The 18,363-nt window shown below is 42.9% G+C and overlaps 1 protein-coding gene across 1 annotated transcript; it reads left to right on the top strand.

Moving 5' to 3' along the window:
- The first annotated feature begins 240 nt into the window (after window positions 1-240).
- On the top strand, window positions 241-17,341 carry LOC138363192 (vesicle-associated protein-like). The gene is made up of 2 exons (XM_069322188.1): window positions 241-1,019; window positions 16,192-17,341. Exons 1-2 carry the CDS (start codon window positions 241-243, stop codon window positions 17,339-17,341), a joined length of 1,929 nt encoding a protein of 642 aa, XP_069178289.1.
- Window positions 17,342-18,363: the final 1,022 nt, after the last annotated feature.

Genomic DNA, 18,363 nt, shown 5'->3' with positions numbered 1-18,363 from the left:
AATTTTGCTACTAGGTGAGCAGAGGCATCAGGTGAAAGGTTGGCCTAGACCAAATGCTGACCTTCCCAAGGATACTACCCACATCAATTATCTAACTCCTGGGTACCTATTTTGGTGCTAGGTGAGCAGGTGCATGAGGTGAAAGGAAACGTTTTCGTCCAGCCTGGAGATTGAAACCGGGTCTCTCACATGTGAACTGAGGACCTAGGCCACTCGGTCACTGAGCTCATTACCAAATATATGAGGTTGTGGGAGACGCGTGGAGGACCAGTCGCGGGAGACACGTGGAGGACCAGTCGCGGGAGACACGTGGAGGACCAGTCGCGGGAGACACGTGGAGGACCAGTCGCGGGAGGCACGTGGAGGACCAGTCGCGGGAGACACGTGGAGGACCAGTCGCGGGAGGACACGTGGAGGATCAGTCGCAGGAGACGGTGGAGGATCAGTCGCGGGAGACGGGTGGAAGGACCAGTCGCGGGAGGCACGTGGAGGATCAGTCGCAGGAGACGGGTGGAGGATCAGTCGCGGGAGACGGGTGGAGGACCAGTCGCGGGAGGCACGTGGAGGATCAGTTCGCAGGAGACGGGAGGAGGATCAGTCGCAGGAGACGGGTGGAGGATCAGTCGCAGGAGACACGTGGAGGATCAGTCGCAGGAGACAGGTGGAGGATCAGTCGCAGGAGACGGGAGGAGGATCAGTCGCAGGAGACACGTGGAGGATCAGTCGCAGGAGACGGGTGGAGGATCAGTCGCAGGAGACGGGAGGAGGATCAGTCGCAGGAGACACGTGGAGGATCAGTCGCAGGAGACGGGTGGAGGATCAGTCGCAGGAGACGGGAGGAGGATCAGTCGCAGGAGACACGTGGAGGATCAGTCGCAGGAGACGGGTGGAGGATCAGTCGCAGGAGACGGATGGAGGATCAGTCGCAGGAGACACGTGGAGGATTGGTCGCGGGAGACACAAGCATTGATTTGTCCTCAAGCCAATATGCAACCGAAGGAGTTGCATATTGGAGTGAGGTGAGGAGTTTTTCAGTTGCATATTGGCTTGGGGACCATTCAGGCTTCTTCGCATACAAGTTACTCACGTGGCCCCAACAGTGAGGTGATTCGATGAAATATCTGTACCCTAAAAGTGACGATGGAGTGCTATCAGGTTTTGGGTAAAAGTCTCACGACTTCCAACCTTTACAGCAGTATGGTGTAGTAGTGGATACAATGAGGTTCGTGGAGCCCTGGTTGTCTGGTTTCGAATCCTTCAGGGGTAAGGAGTTTTTAGTTACATATTGGTTTGGGGACCATTCAAGCTTCTTCGCTTATATACACATGTCATTAAACACAGCAGCATTGTGACTTATTATTGATTTTCTTTCGTATATTTTCCATTCTACGCAAATATCTAATACCATCTGGAGGGTAAAGAAACATTAGATCACTTAATCTTTCAATTTTTATTGTTCGACGTTCCGTCAGCAATGTGACGTCTTCAGGAGAACATTGTTGTACTAACACAACTATACTGAGCTGACAAGGTTGTTGTTATGTTATTATTGATGCAGCTACTGGGAACAAAAAGTTCCAAGTAGCACGGGCTATGGTGAACCCGTAGTGGACTTAACTGGCACAGGAGCGGGGCTGTAACTGGTGTGGCTTACTAGATTGATTGATAAAGATTAAGCCACCCAAGAGGTGGCACGGGCATGAATAGCCCATAAGGCTTACAAGGAGATATCTAGATATTTATAAGTGTGGGTACACGTCACTCTACGAGTCACCTAACCCACGTAATCGTTGGGGTCGGCGAAGGGTGAGGTGACTGTTGCCTGACTCCGGCTTCTAACTGTCCGCCAGGTCTTACATCTTCCCTCTGGGTCAATGGAGGACCATCAAACAGTTGTATGCTCGATGCCGAATTCATCTTGATGTTCATTACTGGTGTCAGCTCCCTAATGACCACCGCCTCGAGCATACGAGGCACATACACAGCTGGTCTGAGACAACCAGAGGGAATATTGTCAGTGTTATATATATATAATATTGTCATATATATATATATATATATATATATATATATATATATATATATATATATATATATATATATGACAATGTCAGACCACGGAGGAAAAATGAAACAGGAATTTCCTTAAGTACTTTCGTATATTAAATACATCTTCAGAAGGTCCTTCACCTTCTGAAGATGTATTTAATATACGAAAGTACTTAAGGAAATTCCTGTTTCATTTTTCCTCCGTGGTCTGACATTGTCACATTCTTAATCACGTGTTTATTTTCGTGATATACACACACATATATATATATATATATATATATATATATATATATATATATATATATATATATATATATATATATATATATTATTAAATATGACCGAAAAAGTAAGATTAATAATTCTAACACGAATTTTCTCAATCTTTCGTACATTTCTTTTCACTGTTGGAGGTAATTCAAAAATCAATTCTCCAAAATTCATTTTTATTTCTAGTCTGACGCGACACTTGAGCGCGTTTCGTAAAACTTATTACATTTACAAAGACTTTAGTTAACATATACACAACTGAATAGAACTTACTGAATAGAATAGAACATCTCCGATTTTGTTTATATCTACATTTGAGTGAGGTGGATGGGGTGAGGTGGTATTTAATAAGGTATTAATTTCATCAACACAAGCCAGAACATGAAACAATGGGTATTGAATAGAAGTGATTGTAGAAAGCCTATTGGTCCATATTTCTTGATGGTTCTATATTGGTAGCGGAGTCTTGAAGGTCGGGTAGAATATAGTTGTGCATTAATTGGCTGTTGATTGCTGGTGTTGACTTCTTGATGTGTAGTGCCTCGCAGACTGTCAAGCCGCCTGCTATCGCTGTATCTATCGATGATTTCTGTGTGTTTTTACTAGGACTTTCTCTGGCTGATGGTCTGGTTGTGGAGAGAGATTATATGTTCCTTAATGGAGCCCTGTTGCTTATGCATCGTTAATCGCCTAGAAAGAGAATGTTGTTGTCTTGCCTATATACTGGGTTTTTTGGAGCTTACAGTCCCCAAGAGGGCATTTGAAGGCATAGACGACGTTAGTCTCTTTTTAAAGCGTTCTGTTTTGTGTCTGGAGAGTTTCTCATGAGTAGGCTGGCCGTTTTTCTGGTTTTATAGTAAATCGTCAGTTGTATCCTCTGATTTTTGTCTGTAGGGATAACGTTTCTATTAACAATATCTTTCAGGACCCTTTCCTCCGTTTCTTTCTCCTTTCCACAGCTCATAAAATTCCATTAATTGAGTTCAATTCAATTCCATTAATAGTAATGGAATTGACCTCATACATAATGAAATGGGTAGCTCTATCATTTCATAAGAAAAAAATTAGAGAAAATATATTAATTCAGGAAAACTTGGCTTATTAGGCAAATCGGGCCTTGCATAGTAGGCCAAAAAGTGCGTTCTGGCTACTAGGTACGACATATATATATATATATATATATATATATATATATATATATATATATATATATATATATATATATATATATATATATATATGTGTGTGTGTGTGTATATCACAAAAATAAACACGTGATTAAGAATGTGACAATGTCAGACCACGGAGGAAAATGAAACAGGAATTTCCTTAAGTACTTTCGTATATTAAATACATCTTCAGAAGGAATCATTCCTTCTGAAGATGTATTTAATATACGAAAGTACTTAAGGAAATTCCTGTTTCATTTTCCTCCGTGGTCTGACATTGTCATATATATATATATATATATATATATATATATATATATATATATATATATATATATATATATATATATATATATATATGCAGGTTGGAGGTAAACAATGTATAAATAGGTCTTGGTGCTGATGATGAGTCAATAACGGGGCTGAAAAATAATGGTCAAGTCATGATAGACTTGATAATGGTCCAAGACGGACGGAAACGTCGTCGTCTCCTCAATTGTGTAGTGTGTGGCTTGGTCAACCTTGGTCTTGGTGTTACATTAAGATATGTGTGACCATTACATGAGACAGCCGTAACAAGTGGAGGGCCTCGCTGGTGCGATAAACACTGGTGTGTCCGCTCCCCCACACCCCCTCCACACACACACACACCCTAACAGTCGATAAGCTGATTTGTGGGTAATGGTAGGGGGAGGGGGTGGGGGTGGTAGGGGAGGGCCGGATGGGGGGTGCTAGTGGTGGGAGTGTATTCACCTAGTTGTGCTTGCGGGGTTGAGCTCCGCTCTTTCGGCCCGCTTCTCAACTGTCAATCAATATTTTATTTGTTTTTTCACACACACACACACACACACACACACACACACACACACACACACACACACACACACACACACACACACACACACACAATAGGCCAGTGAAAAAGCTGGAGAAGCAGGCAGGAGTGAAAGGGAAGGTACTCCACTGGATAAGAGAGTACCTAAGTAACAGAAGGCAGCGAATCACTGTGAGGGGTGAGGTCTCAGATTGGCGAGACGTTACGAGTGGAGTCCCGCAGGGTTCAGTCCTTGGACCTATACTGTTTCTGATATATGTAATTGATCTCCCAGAGAGTATAGAATCGTTCCTCTCATTGTTTGCTGATGATGCAGAAATTATGAGGATTAAAACAGAGGATGATAGTAGGAGGCTACAAGATGACCTAGACAGACTGAGTGAATGGTTCAACAAATGGCAACTAAAGTTCAACCCGAGTAAATGCAAGGTCATAAAACTAGGCGGTGGAAACAGGAGGCCAGACACAAGATACCGAATGGAAAATGAAGTACTTCACGAAACGGACAGAGAGAAAGATCTAGGAGTTGATATCACACCAAACCTGTCTCCTGAAGCCCACACAAAAATAATTACATCTGCTGCATACGCGAGGCGGGCTAGCATCAGAAGAGCCTTTATGAACCTGTGTAAGGAATCTTTCAGAACCTTGTACACAGCATATGTAAGACCAATCCTGGAGTATGCGGAACCAGCATGGAGCCCGTATCTTGTCAAGCACAAGACGAAGCTGGAAAAAGTTCAGAGGTATGCCACTAGACTAGTCCCAGAACTAAGAGGCATGAGTTACGAGGAAAGGCTGCTGGAAATGCACCTTACGACACTGGAAGACAGAAGAGTAAGGGGAGACATGATTACAACCTACAAAATCCTCAGGGGAATCGACCGGGTAGACAAGGATAAACTATTCAACACTGGTGGGACGCGAACAAGAGGACACAGGTGGAAACTGAGTACCCATATGAGCCACAGAGACGTTAGAAAGAGCTCTTTCAGTGTCAGAGTAGTTAACAGGTGAAATGCATTAGGCAGTGATGTGGTGGAGGCTGACTCCATACACAGTTTCAAGTGTAGATATGATAGACCCAGTAGGCTCAGAAATCTGTACATTAGTTGATTGACGGTTGAGAGGCGGGACCAAAGAGCCAGAGCTCAACCCCCGCAAGCACAACTAGGTGAGTACACACACACACACACACACACACACACACACACACACACACACACACACACACACACACACACACACACACACACACACACTTCAACAATTAGGTGAGTACAGGAAGCAGCCCGTAACAGCTGCCTAACTCCCAGGTACCTATTTACTGCTAGGTAACAAAGTCATCAGGATGAAAGAAACTCTGCTCAATTGTTTTCCGCCATCGCCGGTGATCGAATCCGGACCCGAGGATTACGAGTCCCAAGCGCTGTCCACTCAGCCACAGGCCCCTCCTAATGTGGGTGAGGGGGGGGGGGAAGGTTGTTATTAACCCTCAGACACATGAGTAAGGCTCGTGCTGCTGTACAGTCATTTGCCATTTAAAATAGCCTAAGAATATCAAGAAACATCTAAGGGGCTGGTAAGTAAGAGTGTTGAAACATGTACCACCACCAGTGTACTGGCTGATGGCTAACACACACAAGAGAACTATATAAGGATAATTAATGTCATTGACAATCGACTTGAGAATGGTCCAGGACGGACCGAAACGTCGTGGTCGTCCCTTCACCTTCTAGTGTGTGGTCTGGTCAACATACTGCAGCCTCGTTATTGTGACTCATCGCCTGCAAATGTCATGGCACTAATGAGTATAAATAATCACGTCTGGGTTATGTATCAGTGACTCCACAAGTACTAACAGTTGGCTTATGATATGGTTACCTGACTACTCAGACTTGCTATCATAAATGAGTTCAGTGACACAAACTATAAAGACTTGACTAAGAACACGTCGTGTCAGATTCACCTCCACACCTCACCTGCTGAGGTGTGGTGGATCCTCACACAGGCTCCTCCTTCCTACAACACTTGCCTCCTCACAGAGGAGTGCAGGTCTCACAATAGCCAGAACTCGTCCCACAAGAACTCTTTACAAACACACTACACATGGAAATAATTCCCCCCAAAAAGGTAGGAACATAAGGATGTAATATCTTGTACAATCTAGAAAATAACTCAGTAATAATGAATTCCATAAAGATAAAATATATCACCAGTTCGTCCTCCAAACAAAGACCCAAAGTCCCTTCCATCCACCCGCCAAACCCCCAGGTGTTTATGAATGAAAAACTGTTTACACACGACTCACAACTGATGACGTCCGAACACTTCCCTAACAAGCGCTTCACTAACGACTTTTGTTCGAACTGTAACGCTGTAAATGCTTCAGCCACGTAATACAAATAATCGCCAACAGAACCTAAACACCTAACCTAACCTAACCTAACCTAACCTAACCTAACCTAACCTAACCTAACCTAACGTAACCTAACCTAACCTAACCTAACCTAACCTAACGTAACCTAACGTAACCTAACCTAACGTAACCTAACCTAACCTAACCTAACGTAACCTAACGTAACCTAACGTAACCTAACCTAACCTAACCTAACCTAACCTAACCTAACCTAACCTAACCTAAATATGCACAGTATGCATATTTAAATATAAATATATAACAATTTATTTGAGAAAATTCCTATTTTGAATGAACAGAATGTTAAAATTGATGAATGCGTCTTTAGGGTCGACCGCTGGATGGAATGGACTTAATTTGAGAACGGCTTGGATATAACATAATGCAAAACTGTCAACAGTGACATGCACCACCAACTCTCGTCACCTCACACGTCCTGAACATGTCCACTTAACAGGCACCCACATGACCACCTCCCATACAATATACAATAATATACAATACACTATAATATACAATATACTGTAGGACAATGTTATAATATAATATAACACATATTAAATTCAATATATAAATGACAGTGTGGCGGGATAATTATAATATTCTGCAAATGTAATTAACAGTGAGAATCAGGTTATTACCTACCTCACAACAGTGCTAGTGGGGGGGGGGGGCGTGCTAGTGGTGGGAATGTGGGGGGCGGGGGGTGCTAGTGGTGGGGGTGTGGGGGGTGCTAGTGGTGGGGGTGGGGGTGGGGGGGGGGGTGTTACCTATCAGTAACCACTGGCAAAGGAGGCCCAGTTCTTCACCCAATTCCACCACCCTTCTTGTGCCTCTCGCATTTTTAATTTAACTTTTCTCACGTTCGAATTCTTTGTGGTAAATGTCCCTAAAGCTGCGGATGGAGGTGGCTTCCACAGCTTCTCCTTCGATGCATTCCACTCCCTGACCAACCGTATGAGGTACGAGTTTCTTATTACATTTCTAAAACTCCTTTTAGCTGCTTGCTGCCACTTACAATCTCTTCCTACTTTACACACACAAATCACAATGGCGTGATGCATCAAATGAAACAAATCCAGAAGAGCCGTGACGAGGATTCGAACCTGTGTCCGAGAGCATCCCAGACGCTGCCTTAATCGTGTGAGCTACGACATTGTCATAAGAGTTGAAACCGAAGTTCTTCTGAAATTACTGGATCCTGATCCCTCTCCGAGACACAAACCAGGGTTTAACACAACTTCCTCCATGCACGCGAGCTATGTCAATAGGCCTTTCTCCCTCTTCGCCTGGGATGCTCTCGGACGCAGGTTCGAATCCTCGTCACGGCTCTTGTGGATTTTTCCCTGCTTTCTCCTTGTTTACAGAGAGAACGTCCACCTTACCTGTTCCTCTCAGTATCTTGTATATAGTGATCATATCCCTTCTGTTTCTTCTCTCTAGGGTTGTGAGCTATTGATCCTTTAACGTATTCACGTCGGTTAAATCTCTTAGTTCTGGCACTAATCTTCTTTCATACCGTTGCACTATTTCAAGTTTGTAATGGTGCACAAGGTGCGGTTTGCAAGCCGGTGCTGCATATTCCAGGTTAAGTGACGTTCTAATGTTTTCCAGCGTCTCATATGCTGCCGATGTTATCCTGTTTATGTGTGCCTTATGGTGTAGGTACCCTCTGGTAGCTTTTCCCAGGAATCTATTTACTACTAGTTGAACAGAGGCATTAGGTGAAAGGAAGCGTGCCAAACCTTTTCTGTCCCGACAGGGAATCGAACCCGAGATCTCCAATTGTAAATCGAGAACGAAGCCGGGATGTGGCAGGTGTATTCCCAGGGAGGGTAATGATCAGAGGCAGTACCAAGCCGTTACCACCAGAGACCACTTGAGGTGGACGGTAGAGCGACGGTCTCGCTTCATGCAGGTCGGTGTTCAATCCCCGATCGTCCAATTGGTTGGGCACCATTCCCCCCCCCCCCCCCGTCCCATCCCAAATCCTTATCCTGACCCCTTCCCAGAGCTATATAATCGATATAACTTGGCGCTTTCCCCTGATAAGTCCTTGCTTCCGTCTGCAGATGCTATACTCTGTTGTTGTTGTCTTTGACGTTGAGCTTAGCGCCCCCTGAAGTTGAGGGGGCGCTGCTCCCTGTTCCTCTCTGTGAAGCTGCTCTTGTTGGCCCCACATCAACATTGATATGCTGCGGAAGCTGTGACCGCAGCTGCCTTTTCCCTGGGGATGGCAACTAAGAGTTCCTGAGATGGTAACTAAGAGTTCCTGAGATGGCAACTAAGAGTTCCTGAGACGGCAACTAAGAGTTCCTGAGATGGCAACTAAGTGTTCCTGAGATGGCAACTAAGAGTTCCTGAGATGGCAACTAAGTGTTCCTGAGATGGCAACTAAGAGTTCCTGAGATGGCAACTAAGTGTTCCTGAGATGGCAACTAAGAGTTCCTGAGATGGCAACTAAGTGTTCCTGAGATGGCAACTAAGTGTTCCTGAGACGGCAACTAAGTGTTCCTGAGATGGCAACTAAGTGTTCCTGAGATGGCAACTAAGAGTTCCTGAGATGGCAACTAAGTGTTCCTGAGATGGCAACTAAGTGTTCCTGAGATGGCAACTAAGAGATCCTGAGATGGCAACTAAGAGTTCCTGAGACGGTAACTAAGAGTTCCTGAGACGGCAACTAAGAGTTCCTGAGACTGTAACTAAGAGTTCCTGAGATGGCAACTAAGTGTTCCTGAGATGGCAACTAAGAGTTCCTGAGATGGCAACTAAGTGTTCCTGAGACGGCAACTAAGAGTTCCTGAGACGGCAACTAAGAGTTCCTGAGACGGCAACTAAGAGTTCTTGAGACGGCAACTAAGAGTTCCTGAGATGGCAACTAAGAGTTCCTGAGATGGCAACTAAGTGTTCCTGAGACGGCAACTAAGAGTTCCTGAGACGGCAACTAAGAGTTCCTGAGATAGCAACTAAGAGTTCCTGAGATGGCAACTAAGTGTTCCTGAGACGGCAACTAAGAGTTCCTGAGATGGCAACTAAGTGTTCCTGAGATGGCAACTAAGTGTTCCTGAGATGGCAACTAAGTGTTCCTGAGATGGCAACTAAGTGTTCCTGAGATGGCAACTAAGAGTTCCTGAGATGGCAACTAAGAGTTCCTGAGACGGGAACTAAGAGTTCCTGAGATGGCAACTAAGAGTTCCTGAGATGGCAACTAAGAGTTCCTGAGATGGCAACTAAGAGTTCCTGAGATGGCAACTAAGAGTTCCTGAGATGGCAACTAAGTGTTCCTGAGATGGCAACTAAAAGTTCCTGAGATGGCAACTAAGAGTTCCTGAGACGGCAACTAAGAGTTCCTGAGATGGCAACTAAGAGTTCTTGGGATAGGAATCATGGCAAACTGGTCAACAGTTATGGCACTCTGATGCATTACGGATGTTTTTTTTAAGCGCTTAGGGATGGCAATAAGAAAAATTCCTAAAAACCATTTTTTTAGTGGGGGTCTTTTTTTAAATGTTTATATCAATGTTAACTGTTAAAGCAAAGATAAAATCAATAGTTCAGCCTCCTCACCGCTGGCTCAATATTATTCGCAGGATAAAGGCAGTTTTGAACGTTGTTTGGCCTTAAGTTAATTAGACTGAAGTCGTATTAACACGTAAAACATGATGACCACTTAGAGAGAAAGCTTAAAGAACTTCCCCATCCTGTCTTAGTTTCTAAGAACCTGTATAGAACTTAACCTGACTAAGCTGAACAAAGCTGATCTAACTTAACCGGATCAAATCTAATATAATTTAAACTGAGCTCATTAATCTGACGTAATCTAGACGATGAGTCACAGTAACGAGGCTGAAGATATGATGACGAGGCGACACACCAGACGATGAGGAGACGATGACGACGTTTCGGTCCGGCGTGGACCATTGTCAAGTTGTTTGTGGTCATCACAATCGGGTTGATACTGGTCCAGGATGGACCGAAACGTCGGCTTCTCTTCATCTTCTTGTGTGTGGTCTGGTCATCTGGCCTAACCTAACCTGAGCTAACTAATCTGAACAAACCACATCTAACATAAACCTAACCTAATTTAACTCTGACCTAATCTAACTTAACCCTAACCTAACTTAACCCTAACCTAAATCTAACTTAACCCTAATCTAAACCTAACTTTACCCTAAACTAAACCTAACCTAACCCAACTTAACACTAACCTAAATCTAATTTAACTTTAACCTTATCTAAACCTAACCCAACCTAAACCTAACCTAACCTAAACCTAAACTAAACCTAACCTAACCTAAACCTAAAGTATACCTAACCTAAACCTAAACTAAACCTAACCTAACCTAACCTAACCTAAACCTAAACTAAACCTAACCTAACCTAAACCTAAACTAAACCTAACCTAAACCTAAACTAAACCTAACCTAAACTAAACCTAACCTAACCTAAACCTAAACTAAACCTAACCTAAACCTAAACTAAACCTAACCTAAACCTAAACTAAACCTAACCTAAACCTAAAGTAAACCTAACCTAAACCTAAAGTAAACCTAACCTAAACCTAAACTAAACCTAACCTAAACCTAAACTAAACCTAACCTAAACCTAACCTAAACTAAACCTAACCTAACCTAACCTAACCTAACCTAAACCTAAACTAAACCTAACCTAAACCTAACCTAAACCTAACCTAAACCTAACCTAACCTAACCTAAACCTAAACTAAACCTAACCTAACCTAACCTAAACCTAAACTAAACCTAACCTAAACCTAACCTAAACCTAACCTAAACCTAAACTAAACCTAACCTAAACCTAAACTAAACCTAACCTAAACTAAACCTAACCTAAACCAAACCTAAACCTAACCTAAACCTAACCTAAACCTAACTTAAACCTAACCTAAACCTAACCTAACCTAACCCAAACTAAACCTAACCTAAACCTAGCCTAACCAAACCTAAACCTAACCTAACCTAACCCAAATTAAACCTAACCTAAACCTAACCTAATGGCATACAAATTAATAATAAATATAATCACAGAGAGATGACAATGGTGTGATGTGTCAAGGAAACAAGTGTTGCGACAATGAGGGCGACTTCCCGCCAAACACACACCGAAAAAACACACCCATACTTTATTAGCTCCTATTCTATAACCACCCAATCCCACTCATATACTTGTCCAATCCGCGCTTGAAACAATCGAGGGACCCCACCTCCACCACGTTACGCGGCAATTGGTTCCACAAATCAACAACCCTGTTACTGAACCAGTATTTACCCAAGTCTTTCCTAAATCTAAACTTATCCAATTTATACCCATTGTTTCGTGTTCTGTCCTGTGTTGATACTTTTAATACCCTATTAATATCCCCCTTGTTATGTCCATTCACCCACTTGTAAACCTCTATCATGTCGCCCCTAACTCTTCGCCTTTCCAGTGAATGCAACTTAAGCTTTGTTAATGCTCTTATGTTCTTATAGAGGTTTACAAGTGGATGAATGGACATAACCGGGGGGATATTAATAGGGTATTAAAAGTATCAACACAGGACAGAACACGAAACAATGGATATAAATTGGATAAGTTTAGATTTAGGAAAGACTTGGGTAAATACTGGTTCAGTAACAGGGTTGTTGATTTGTGGAACCAATTGCCGCGTAACATTGTGGAGGTGGGGTCCCTCGATTGTTTCAAGCACGGGTTGGACAAGTATATGAGTGGGATTGGGTGGTTATAGAATAGGAGCTGCCTCGTATGGGCCAATAGGCCTTCTGCAGTTACCTTTGTTCTTATGTTCTTCTTATGTAATCTTTCTTCATATGAAAGATTAACAAAGCTTAAGTTGCATTCACTGGAAAGGCGAAGAGTTAGGGGCGACATGATAGAGGTTTACAAGTGGGTGAATGGACATAACAAGGGGGATATTAATAGGGTATTAAAAGTATCAACACAGGACAGAACACGAAACAATGGGTATAAATTGGATAAGTTTAGATTTAGGAAAGACTTGGGTAAATACTGGTTCAGTAACAGGGTTGTTGATTTGTGGAACCAATTGCCGCGTAACGTGGTGGAGGTGGGGTCCCTCGATTGTTTCAAGCGCGGATTGGACAAGTATATGAGTGGGATTGGGTGGTTATAGAATAGGAGCTGCCTCGAATGGGCCAATAGGCCTTCTGCAGTTACCTTTGTTCTTATGTTCTTATGTTCTTATGAAACTACGACGTTGGTACAACGTTCGAACAAGTTTTAACACCTCCTAACCAGTTATAATAACCAATATAGCAAGTTGTAACAACGTTCTAATACGTCATAAACACGTTAACCCAAGATGTAACAACTTTATTACAAGTTGTAACAAGCGGAAAATGGAGACAGTTTCGGTTTGTGTTTCCAGGGTTGACCCACCAGAACGCTTGACCCAGTGTTCTGGTGGGTCAAGCCACTCCCGTTGTCTCAAAATGGAATAAATATAATACTAACAACTCACTATTCTGCCTGAGACGCACAATTAGCTAACACATTAAGCTGTGAATATTGTCTTGAAAATCTCTTTGAAGCAAAACTTTTAAACAAAATTAATCATAACTTTTTTTTTGGTTAACAGGGACGGCGAGTTCAAAGAAAATACCAGATGCAAATAATTAGTTATGGCTGGAGTGAATTGGTGTTTAGCCTTGTATGACTTGTAGCTAATAGTTGGAGTGGTGAGACTTCTTGAGTATTGTTATTTTATTTCTTTATTATGTACCTCATACCCATACTTTATTATGTACCTCATACCCATACTTTATTATGTACCTCATACTCATACTTTATTATGTAGCTTATATATATATATATATATATATATATATATATATATATATATATATATATATATATATATATATATATATATATATATATATATGTCGTACCTAGTAGCCAGAACGCACTTCTCAGCCTACTATGCAAGGCCCGATTTGCCTAATAAGCCAAGTTTTCATGAATTAATTGTTTTTCGACTACCTAACCTACCTAACCTAACCTAACCTAACTTTTTCGGCTACCTAACCTAACCTAACCTATAAAGATAGGTTAGGTTAGGTTAGGTAGGGTTGGTTAGGTTCAGTCATATATCTACGTTAATTTTAACTCAAATAAAAAAAATTGACCTCATACATAATGAAATGGGTAGCTTTATCATTTCATAAGAAAAAAATTATAGAAAAAATATTAATTCATGAAAACTTTGCTTATTAGGCAAATCGGGCCTTGCATAGTAGGCCGAGAAGTGCGTTCTGGCTACTAGGTACGACATACATACATATATATATATATATATATATATATATATATATATATATATATATATATATATATATATATATATATATATATGTGTGTATATCACGAAAATAAACACGTGATTAAGAATGTGACAATGTCAGACCACGGAGGAAAATGAAACAGGAAATTTCCTTAAGTACTTTCGTATATTAAATGCATCTTCAGAAGGAATGTATTTATGCATCTTCCTTCTGAAGATGTATTAATATACGAAAGTACTTAAGGAAATTTCCTGTTTCATTTTCCTCCGTGGTCTGACATTGTCATATATATATATATATATATATATATATATATATATATATATATATATATATATATATATATATATATATATATATAGACGCTGGAATAGGAAGTTGGAAGCTGTAGGGTCCCATGTTGTGTCAATTAGCCTAGAACCCAGTTTGATTGTAAGAAGCGCTTAGAAAGTTTAATATTCACTCTAAAAAGATGAAGAGTAAAATGAGACACTCTAAAAGTAGCTGAGTTGATGAAAGAAGATATAAATAATGGAAGAAATATAACAGTCAAAACAGAACACGAAACAATGGATATAAATTGGATAAGTTTAGAATTAGGAAAAGTCTTGGATAAATCCTGGTTTGAAATAAAGGTAATAGATGTATGCAACAAACTATCAGGATCATTTCAAGTGAAGGTTAAAAATGTTTACAAATAAACTGCCCAGCATGGACCAATAGCCAATTAAACAGGTAAATTAACACATAATAAGAGGCAGACAATGCACTAAATATACACTGATATACCTCGCAATCATATCTTAGCATATATCACTGACCGGGGGGGGGGGGGGTGGACGTGTGGGTGCCTACTTCTATATGGTGCAGCATACACGCACGCACACGCGCGCGCACACTGGCTACGCTGAGGGGCTGAGGGTGACTGCAGGAGGCTCAGAGGAGGCTCAGAGGAGGCTGCCGGGTCGTCTGCTCCACAGGACCCAAAACTTGAGGCTTTGGATACGTTTCATTTGGAAAATTAATTTCCATTTTTTTTTAATTCCAATACGGCGATTTTTGGGCGATTGGGTGGGAAAGCGACGACATTTGTCAGAGGAAACGTACTGTGTTGATGATGTGGCTCCTGAGGGAGAGACTGAGGGAGAGACTGAGGGAGAGACTGAGGGAGAGACTGAGGGAGAGACTGTGGGAGAGACTGAGGGAGAGGGAGACCAGTGTACAGCTTATGGTACTCTTCCACTCTCTCTCTCTCTCTCTCTCTCTCTCTCTCTCTCTCTCTCTCTCTCTCTCTCTCTCTCTCTCTCTCTCTCTCTCTCTCTCTCTCCCCCCCTTCTCAGTACTCGGTGCAGATCACAGGTATCAGCTGCAGGTGTGGCCTGCGTCAGCCACACCTGGCGCCACACCTGTTGATGATGTTCAACAAGTCTTACCATCCGTCCCGAACCATACGTCCACACCTGCACAGCTTTAACATTTTGGCCACAAAGTAATCAGAGTTTTGCATTAGTACAAATTATATTACTCTGAACGACCGCTGAACAGTGAACAACATTCCACTGAACGACCGCTGAACAGTGAACAACATTCCACTGAACGACCGCTGAACAACTAACAACATTCCACTGAACGACCGCTGAACAACTAACAACATTCCACTGAACGACCGCTGAACAACTAACAACATTCCACTGAACGACCGCTGAACAACTAACAACATTCCACTGAACGACCGCTGAACAACTAACAACATTCCACTGAACGACCGCTGAACAACTAACAACATTCCACTGAACGACCGCTGAACAGTGAACAACATTCCACTGAACGACCGCTGAACAACTAACAACATTCCACTGAACGACCACTGAACAACTAACAACATTCCACTGAACGACCGCTGAACAACTAACAACATTCCACTGAACGACCGCTGAACAACTAACAACATTCCACTGAACGACCGCTGAACAAGGAACAAAGTAATGTTCAGTGCCACAGTTCTTGAGTGTCTTTGTTGAAAGTTTTCTTGTTTTTCTCTCATGTTTATTTGTTTTCTTGAACAAAAATTAATAAAACGAGAACTAAATATTTTAAAATAAATTAGAGTAAACACAATGACAGTGGAGATCTCAGCTTGGACAGTGGAGACCTCAGCTTGGACAGTGGAGACCTCAGCTTGGACAGTGGAGACCTCAGCTTGGACAGTGGAGACCTCAGCTTGGACAGTGGAGACCTCAACTTGGACAGTGGAGACCTCAGCTTGGACAGTGGAGACCTCAGCTTGGACAGTGGAGACCTCAGCTTGGACAGGGGAGACCACAGCTTGGACAGTGGAGACCTCAGCTTGGACAGTGGAGACCTCAGCTTGGACAGTGGAGACCACAGCTTGGACAGTGGAGACCTCAGCTTGGACAGTGGAGACCTCAGCTTGGACAGTGGAGACCACAGCTTGGACAGTGGAGACCTCAGCTTGGACAGTGGAGACCTCAGCTTGGACAGTGGAGACCTCAGCTTGGACAGTGGAGACCACAGCTTGGACAGTGGAGACCTCAGCTTGGACAGTGGAGACCTCAGCTTGGACAGTGGAGACCTCAGCATGGACAGTGGAGACATCAGCTTGGACAGTGGAGACCTCAGCTTGGACAGTGGAGACCTCAGCTTGGACAGTGGAGACCTCAGCTTGGACAGTGGAGACCACAGCTTGGACAGTGGAGACCTCAGCTTGGACAGTGGAGACCTCAGCTTGGACAGTGGAGACCTCAGCTTGGACAGTGGAGACCACAGCTTGGACAGTGGAGACCTCAGCTTGGACAGTGGAGACCACAGCTTGGACAGTGGAGACCTCAGCTTGGACAGTGGAGACCACAGCTTGGACAGTGGAGACATCAGCTTGGACAGTGGAGACCTCAGCTTGGACAGTGGAGACCACAGCTTGGACAGTGGAGACATCAGCTTGGACAGTGGAGACCTCAGCTTGGACAGTGGAGACCTCAGCTTGGACAGTGGAGACCTCAGCTTGGACAGTGGAGACCTCAACTTGGACAGTGGAGACCACAGCTTGGACAGTGGAGACCTCAGCTTGGACAGTGGAGACATGAACTTGGACAGTGGAGACATCAGCTTGGACAGTGGAGACATCAGCTTGGACAGTGGAGACCACAGCTTGAACAGTGGAGACTTCAACTTGGACAGTGGAGACCTCAGCTTGGACAGTAGAGACATCAGCTTGGACAGCGGTCAAATCAGGTTGACAGCGGACTCCACAGATTAGACAGCGACAACTTCAGCTTTAAGCTGCATTTGCTGGACACACAGACACACACATACGCGCAAGTGCAGTGTGTATGATGACCAAAAATCTTGTATAACTATGTATCCAACACTTAATGAATACATTTTGAAAAAATTAAAAGTTAATATGATGAAAGTGTAAATTATTAAAATATACAAGACACATTGGCTGTGTGTCCGCCTGCCCATTACTCGTGCAAATTATTGTCCAAAAAGCTCGCCTGATACGGCCTCGTCGCTGCATATTTGAGGCAATTTTTACCCGCCGCACTTTTCACCGAATACGACATTTTTATGTGTAAATAACTCATCAGTCGGGCCTCTAAGTGAGCGTATTATGACGTCAAGGGTGCCACTGGCCAGGCTGATATGTAGGTGTTGTTTTAGGTGTTGTGTTAGGTGTTGTGTGTTAGGTGTTGTGTGTGGTGTTGTGTGTGGTGTTGTGTGTTAGGTGTTGTGTGTGGTGTTGTGTGTGGTGTTGTGTGTGGTGTTGTGTTAGGTGTTGTGTTAGGTGTTGTGTTAGGTGTTGTGTGTGGTGTTGTGTTAGGTGTTGTGTTAGGTGTTGTGTGTTAGGTGTTGTGTGTTAGGTGTTGTGTGTTAGGTGTTGTGTGTGGTGTTGTGTGTGGTGTTGTGTTAGGTGTTGTGTGTTAGGTGTTGTGTGTTAGGTGTTGTGTGTGGTGTTGTGTGTGGTGTTGTGTTAGGTGTTGTGTTAGGTGTTGTGTTAGGTGTTGTGTGTTAGGTGTTGTGTGTGGTGTTGTGTGTGGTGTTGTGTTAGGTGTTGTGTGTTAGGTGTTGTGTGTTAGGTGTTGTGTGTGGTGTTGTGTGTGGTGTTGTGTTAGGTGTTGTGTGTGGTGTTGTGTGTGGTGTTGTGTGTTAGGTGTTGTGTGTGGTGTTGTGTTAGGTGTTGTGTTAGGTGTTGTGTTAGGTGTTGTGCTAGGTGTTGTGTGTTAGGTGTTGTTTTACGTGTTGTGTTAGGTGTTGTGTGTTAGGTGTTGTGTGTTA

Source organism: Procambarus clarkii, chromosome 10 (assembly GCF_040958095.1).
Source record: "Procambarus clarkii isolate CNS0578487 chromosome 10, FALCON_Pclarkii_2.0, whole genome shotgun sequence".
Taxonomy (NCBI): Eukaryota; Metazoa; Arthropoda; class Malacostraca; order Decapoda; family Cambaridae; genus Procambarus; species Procambarus clarkii.
The sequence above is the reverse complement of the archived record's forward strand: the minus strand, read 5'-3'. Positions and strand labels throughout refer to the sequence as shown.

Excerpts from the sequence above, each read along its gene's own strand:
- LOC138363192 (XM_069322188.1), top strand. The coding sequence starts at position 241 with ATGAGGTTGTGGGAGACGCGTGGAGGACCAGTCGCGGGAGACACGTGG. Across the intron at positions 1,020-16,191 it reads GAGTTGCATATTGGAGTGAG|TGGAGATCTCAGCTTGGACA; the intron begins GTGAGGAGTTTT and ends ACACAATGACAG.